Source organism: Conger conger, chromosome 13 (assembly GCF_963514075.1).
Source record: "Conger conger chromosome 13, fConCon1.1, whole genome shotgun sequence".
NCBI lineage: Eukaryota > Metazoa > Chordata > Actinopteri > Anguilliformes > Congridae > Conger > Conger conger.
Genome location: NC_083772.1, coordinates 2,465,252 through 2,473,288, shown reverse-complemented (window position 1 = coordinate 2,473,288; position 8,037 = coordinate 2,465,252). Strand labels below are relative to the sequence as shown.

Sequence of the window (8,037 nt, the reverse complement as noted above, 5' to 3'; positions counted from 1 at the left end):
AACAACAACTTTCCAATCTAGAATCATTTAAGGAATGGTTGTGACCTGAAAACATCACCAGAACATTTTACAGCTGTCCACAACATAAGATACATGTATTTAAAACAATATGCAGATTGTTCATATTGATGCTAGCTCAGATGATGCTGTTTCAGTAACACAAACAACACAAAGAGCAGCAGCTGTAGGTCACCCTGGATCAGCGAACTCGCTACGCAAATGAATAATGTACCGCACAGGCCAAAGGCCTTTCAGGGGGAGGGAAAGGAGGTTGAGCGTCAGATCTCAGCTCAAAGTCCTTTGTGTCTGGGTATACTGGCACAGGGAGACTTGTGACATACCAGACTACAATCCCTGTGCTCGTTACAGTGAGCAGCAAACAAAGGCATGGAGATGTGCAGCTTCATATTCATATGATTCATTTCATAGTTATAAACTTTATCTTTATAAATGGGCAATATGCGTCAAAGTGAGGGGGTATACGTTTTGCTGTTAGTGTGCCTTCCAACGAAAGTGTCTGAAATTCTTTATTAATCGGGACCTTTTTAGAGATGAAGTGCCGCCTATACGAAGAGTATGCATCAATATAGAAACATTACGTCATGTCAAGCAGAGTAACTGGGTTGTTTGTATGTTAAATAGCCTAATTAACGGCGCAAAACTCAAGTTCGTTCAGCAATCTTCGTGCGGTTTCCTATACGAGCTGTATAGAATTGCGAACAAGCCTGTGCGTGTTGCAAGACATCATGACATGATGCAAAACGATTGCACCTCATAAGTCAAATGGATTCTTGTTGTGAGTCCAAATGTGAAAAATAAAACTGTACAACTAGTTTTGATGAAAGGGACACGTGACAGCTTTATGAAGTCGCCTTTTGGCTGCAGAGGCAGAGCATGCACGGAATTAAAACAGCGGTGGGAGCTGATTTTGTCGAAAGAGAAACTATTGTAAAGCCGCGGCTATCCTGTGTCATTGGAAATTATAATGTTCTAAAACCAACCATAATCTCCGTTGGTCATGCGTGGTTGAATTGATTACTACATTTATCTTTTTTTTTTTTTTTCCTTTCCCGTGACGAACGAAGAAAACTGTAGGAATTCGACCGGAAAAAAAGTATCCGTTGACCTTTCTCAATGACGGATGACAGATTACGTTTCCTAAAACCGAACGACCGCCGTAAAAAGGATCGCGCACACCGAACCTTATACATCCGCGTGTTACGAAGCTCATACATCAGAGCAGATTCTTAAACCATTTCCCTTTCTTCGACAAAGAAGCAGAAACCCGGGCAAAATCAACAGTGGCAGAAATGACCTAAACCAGCAAAGCTATGTTCGTTCCCAAAATGTAGCGTATGTCACGTGTAAATCTACTATGAAAGGGTTACGTTTGCTTCAAGACATTAGCTTCGTGAAAAAAATGTGAGTACAATAAAATAAAAAAAGCAATATCTGTTGCTATATAATATTTCCGTGTTGTAGTATGTTTTCACGGAATGTGGAACAATTCCATCATTTTTTGATAGGCTAAATAAAAACAATGCAATTACGGCGCGCTCTTTACGCGCAACTACATAAAAGGGTACTCTACAAATGCATCCTTACCCTCGTGGTTCCCAGGCACCGATAGGGTACGTACTTTTATGTCCTTCTGGCTGAGTATTTCTGCTTTTGCGCGCTTGATTTGCAATTTCGAATGGCTGCTACTTAGCAAATAACTCAGCGAAAGACGCTGCCAGTTAGGGGCACTGGGCAAGTTTCCATCTGACACGAGTGGCCGTTTGAGAAATTAAATGAAAAAGCACGTTCACTTCCAATAGCAGCCGGACTGTCTATGCAAATTAGGTGAAAAGAAAGAAACGTGGTCCTGGGACTACCCACGCCTTCTCCAGTATACGATCGATAGGGAATATTAGGACCAGTTGGCGTGGTAAACTCACATAACGGGCTATATCAGAACCAGTCAGCTGAATGAAACCCTAGCTCACATACACGAGAACCTTACCCACAAGTTTCTCCATAACAGTGAGGAAAGGAAGGCTTAGATTTAGTACCAAAAAAAACAAGAAATTGGTTGTTTTTTTTTGTTTAGCTACTATGAAACACAGTTTTTTTAATGCAAGTGGTGGTTTCTTCAGAATGATTCCGGTAATTGAATGATTCGGACAAAGGGGAAAAGAAGTTGGCGCGCAAGGTTTTCGACATGCCAGAGAATGTCTCTCTCCTCAGGAACCGCACGGAATTTGGACACAGTCGAGCGCTGGGACCGGGCGCGCGCCCCGCCTGGGTCATCACGGTGCTGGCCAGCGTGCTGATCTTCACCACGGTGGTGGATGTCTTGGGGAATCTTCTGGTGATTATTTCAGTTCTTAGAAATCGAAAACTTAGAAATGCTGGTAAGTCAAATATATATTTATGTGTATATATTATTGTGTGTGCGCGTGCGTGCTTGTGCATCTGTGGGTCGCCTACATGCCTGTATTGTATGTATTAGTGCCTAATATGTATATAATCGGACATTTTATAAATTGAAACATTGTTCACACTACTGTGGGTGCTCGACATATTGTATTAGAAGAAAGGCACTGTTTGTTACTGGGCATTGGAGCAAAATGACACAATTAAAGACTCCATAAACTATCCAAATGGCAAGTTTGTTTTATTTAAAAGCAACAACTGAAGTTATTACAATCCACACATATTGTGAGAACATCGCTTGAAATTCGCAGAACCCGTTCGCAAAACTGGTCACTATAGGGCAAACTGAAATCAGACAAAGCGAATCCCTAGTTTGGTCCTATACTTATAATCACTGAACCCGTCTCATTCGCAACACAAACCATTCACGTGCCAAATAGACAGGCGCGAGTGTTACGCGATGGAATGAATGAACTTAAAGCATTCTGTCGGCTTCTCCCTTCACGTGTAACACATCGCTGCGTATTCTCCCAGTACTCGCACGCGTTTATCTTTGAACTGGTGCGTGCACAGAGACAATAATCGAGACGTTTCAATCACTGTAGATTATTATTAAAAGTTGCTTGCAAAAGTAAAGGGAACCGTTATTATTCTGGCATCTCCATGGCATATGGCCAGAAGTTTCAGTCTGTTAGAACGTCAGATTTAGGGTAGGCACCGCTCGAGTGGGGGGCTGCCTTGATAAGGTTACTTTGCGTGAGAGCGCTACTACCCAGACAGTGCATACCTTGATGGTCTATGTGAACAAATAATTCATTTGAAGTTGAGAAGAATATTATGCTTCGTTTTTTAGCATAAGGCTCGCAGTTTGTGAAGCTGTAACTAGTTAGTCGTTTTTGTCTTTTTTTTTTTTTTTTTTCGAGTGGCTGGTTGTGAGCGTGCACGTCGAATGTTTCGTTTTCCAGTCAGTATGCAAAATTGATCCAATCATCGTTGTTATCAATAATAAAAATGCAAACCGATTAGCATTGTGCACTATTTCATTTGCTTATTTGGAATATACAGAGTAGGTAGGTCGACCATTTAGAATATGGGTATATATATAAAACATGGGGATTACATTTCTTACAGTAGCCTATATTTGCTTTTGATTCCTTTTACTGAAATAAATTATATATATATATATATATATATATATATATATATATATATATATATATTTTCCCTTTGCCGAAAGCAAGGACATCAAGAGGACAAGGGAGGAAGTGAAGACTGTCAGCAGCCTGGCAGTCATGTCACTAGAAGGTCTCTTGATTTTATCGTGACTGTGCACTCAGAAAGAAACGATTCTTTGTCTCCATATGATACAACTTTGTGGAACCCTGTATGGCACAGTAGGTGTGAAAAGGTGTGAAAAGGACTGAACAATTTTACCAGTCAGTGAAAACTTGAAGGGCTTTCTATGGAGACACGGAGAACTGTTTCTTCTGAGAGTTGCAGAAATTGTGATGGTGTTGTTTGTCCTCCTCACTGTTATACGTCAAACTTGCTTAGAGTTGTTGTGCCCATTTCACAGCAGTGCTCTTGAGTGGAAGTGGAAACCATTGCTTTAATTCAGCCTAATTAAAGTGGGCTAGTCAGTGGAGGATGGGCTCTCCATCTGTACTGTAGCTTGGCTCCTCCTGAGAGGTCCTCCCATGGGGGAGTTTCATGCCACCATTTCAGTGCTTTTCCTCCCGGTGAGGAGTTTTTTGTTTGAAACAAATTAGATTGAATTTCTGTTAGTTTGATTTATGCTTTGTGCGGAATTAGCAACTATCTCTTAAAAACAGAGAGAGAGAGAGAGAGAGAGAGAGAGAGAGAGAGAGAGAGAGAGAGAGAGAGAGAGAGAGAGAGAGAGAGAGAGACAGAGAGAGAGAGAGAGAGAGAGAGAGAGAGGGTAGTAGTAGTGGTTAGTAATAGCTTTTCTCTGAATGGGAAATTTAGCAAGTGGTGTCCATATGTGCAGGGCATCCCTGTGACAATGAGCTGAAATGAAACTGATGTGCGTCATGATTTTATGCAGTAAAAACAAAGATATTTTCAGCTGGATGGATTTGGAAAGGTGTACACTTTGAGAGATACAGTAGAGGGTGATTTTTTTGTTGTCATATTCCACTTTTGTGACTGAGTAACTGCAGTTTCATATTGGTTGTGGTGAAGTACACAGTTCATACTGTAGGCCTATGTGTGTTAAAGAAACAGACGGATGCCTTAGAAGTACAAGCCTTTTGATTCTGATCTCTACTCATCACATAGAAGAGGCACCTGGTTCATTGAAAGGTTTGAATTCTTTCACATAAGCAGGCTGTCCATTCCTCTTATGTATTGGACTCGTATTAGGGACAGAGAGGCCTGTGTTTAGGGTTAGTCCATATAGTGCAGTATGGTTTATGAACAGCTGATTGACTGAACACTCTAAAAATAGCACAGATCTGACCCAACCTTGTGGCCAAAAGATGTCAAATCGGCATACTTTCCACAAGGTAGAGGACAGCAGTAACCATGGCTTTAGAGATGTTTAGCATAGTTATGAGGCATTGCATACAGGTCTAACAGTCCAACATAGGGAACCAAGAATAATAATAATAAAATCCATAATTTATATGCATCTCTAGTTAGGATTGTAGCCAACAGTCCTGTCTTATTAGACATTTTGTCAGTTTCTAATGAAAAGGATGCCAATTAGTTTGAGACACAGAGGCACTCTGGGGGCTAGAGAGTGAGAGACCTCTTTTTTAATCAACCCCAGCTGACTTAGTACATGGCTTTCAAAAATAGCTTTGAAGCCTGCTCTTTTCCTCCCCCCTCCATTCCCCCTCTGATGGAGAGCGTTTGGGGACTGGTCCAGTTCTCACCTCTCCTCCAGTCATCATCTACAGTAGCCTTCCTCTAGGTCAGGGGTGTCAAACTGAATTCCCAGGGGGCCGCAGTGTCTGCAGGTTTTTGGGGTTTTCCTTCCAATCAGCTGTCGATGAAGGCCTTGAGAACAAGGTGTGCAGATTTTTTAGCCAATCAATGACTTAAATGAACCACAGGCTCTGACAACAACCCCAAAACAAGCAGACACTGCAGCCCTCCAGGACTGGAGTTTGACAGCTGTGCTCTAGGTGGTCCTGTGGTTTGGGTTACTTTGTCACAGAACACGGATTACGAAGGCATTTTCTCCATTTGTACGAGACCCCTTCTGCCTCCCCATCACAGGGCTACTGCAGCCAGAACTGCTATAAGCATGTTATAGCATTAAAGATATCTGGCTTTACAGCCGTCAGCCGCTGAATGAGCATGCACCCCCAACATGTGTGCTTCTTATCATGCCAGTTGGCAGCCAGATAAAAGGCCCGGAAATCACTGCAGCCTGACTGGTGAAGATCATGAACATTTTTGCATATGAAAATCAGCCAAGTTATTGCCATTCTTGGGCTGTCCCTTTGTAAAAACAGCAATCAGCTCTGTCGTTCTCATTAATGCCACTCACAGGGAAGGTGAGTGGAAGTCATTCTCTGAAAAAACATGCAGAGTAATTCTTGGTTGGTAGGTTCCAATATTATGTGAAACAAGCACAGAATGTGTATGAACTCAGGGACCACTTTATTAGGTAGACCTGTGCACCGGCTCACTAATGCAAATATCTAATCACAAAATCATGTCGCAGAAGCTCAATGCATAAAACATTGTATTAATTAGGTACTTAATGAAGTTATCTGCACAAAGCAAAGAGACACAGGAGCCGGTTGGTGAAAAAATATATTGTCGCCATAGTGTTCTATTTTGTTCTATTTTTTTTTTGTATTCTGGAATTGGAATATGCTTGTTCTGCACCATTTATTATGGGACCATTAACATATGCTGATTTTCCCTCTAAGAATTCTAATTAGGGCAGGGTTGTTTACTCTCGTAATTTATCCGGGTGAAATGAGAGTGCCAATGGGGAATCAATCGAGGAGACCACAGAGTAAGACTAGTTTTCCTTCTGTGTGGATGTTGAGTCTGCATTTTGCGGCATAAGAATATCTTCAGAGGAAAGTCTTCATCAGCAAATTCCGCCAGCAAACACTCTGGAGATTTATTTGTGCGTGTGCGTTTGCCTCTGATTGCATGTGTGCATCATGTGAATGTGTATGGGTGTTTGGTGTGTGTTTGCATGCGTGTATTCTGGCCTTAGTTATGCGGTGTTCAGGGATGCGTGTGGTCTCCAGGGTCAGTGTGGACAGCCCTGTTGACCATGGTGCCGTCATCCGTAGCATCAGGGGGACTGGCTTTGATCCACTGCCACTGAGCCATATACAATACACCAGCTCATTCTCTGATTTCAGCCTGAGGCCCCCAGAGAGACGTTATTTCAGCAGGAAATGACCACAATAATGAGGGCTAATTACTGTGAATTGCCTACATATTCCCTGCAGTAGAAACCATGGTTAATGTGAACATGGTAATACCTGCTTTTGATTCTGTTTCTGTTCTAATTTCACCATCTGCGTGTTCTTGTGGGACAGGAAGTGTTACTGTTTCGGTTTTACGTTTTGGTTCCAAAGACTAAAAATCATACTGGCCCCTCTGGTAAGTGGAAGCATACTGGGATGGATACAAAGGGTCCCAGTACCAACCTTCAATTATTATTTGTATATCACCTATTGTATTATACACAGTGCTGCTCGCATGTGAATATTGTCATATTGTCAACATGCTTTTTCTATTTTAAAGCATTAGATTATTCATTTTCCTTTCATCCACGGAGCGTTTGCACACTTTAAGGAGCTTTTTTTGTACAGTTTCAGCGAGAATGCTGGTGCCAGATGTGGAGTTTACAGAGAATGCATGATCTTGAGAGTTCTTTCTCTCTAGAGTTCACAGAGAATTTACGATCAACAGAAAAAACCCATCAAATTAGCAGCTGTTCTGTGGGTGAGAAACACCTTGTTAATTCAAAGGTAAACTTAACAGAAAGACCAAAATCGCTCAAATAACGGCCGAACGGTGGTGTGCAGAAGGCCATTTCTGAACGCACAACATATTGAACCTTGAAGTGGATGGGCTACAGCAGCAAAAGACCACTCCAGAATAAATTGTAGCTGTTGAGAAATTTCAAATGTAAATTGTTGTTGTATTGATCACCAGAAAAGGAGTGGTGCATTCTATCATGGTGAACTGCATCTAAAAAAGTCTAGAAAATTCATTGCTCTCAGTGGAACTATCAGGATGGATAGACAGTACTCTAGGTCATGTGGAAACATACTTTAACATAATCATAAATAAAGTCAATATATTTAGTACTTGGCTGCAAATCTTTTGTGTTTCATGATCGCCTGAAGTCTGCGACCGACAGACATGACCAGACACTGGATGTCTTTCACAGTAAGGCCACTGGATGTCTTTCACAGTAAGGACACTGGATGTCTTTCACAGTAAGGACACTGGATGTCTTTCACAGTAAGGACACTGGATGTCTTTCACAGTAAGGACACTGGATGTCTTTCACAGTGAGGACACTGGATGTCTTTCACAGTAAGGCCACTGGATGTCTTTCACAGTAAGGACACTGGATGTCTTTCACAGTAAGGACACTGGATGTCTTTCACA

General features: G+C 41.7%; 1 protein-coding gene across 1 annotated transcript in view; it reads left to right on the top strand.

The window, feature by feature from the left end:
* The first annotated feature begins 2,182 nt into the window (after positions 1-2,182).
* mtnr1ba (melatonin receptor type 1Ba) overlaps positions 2,183-8,037 on the top strand; it is a 28,846-nt gene continuing 22,991 nt past the window's right edge. Inside the window, exon 1 of the mRNA XM_061217424.1 lies at positions 2,183-2,396. Within this exon, the coding sequence (XP_061073408.1) occupies positions 2,204-2,396 (193 nt within the window). The 5' untranslated portion in view covers positions 2,183-2,203. The remainder of the gene's footprint in view (positions 2,397-8,037) is intronic.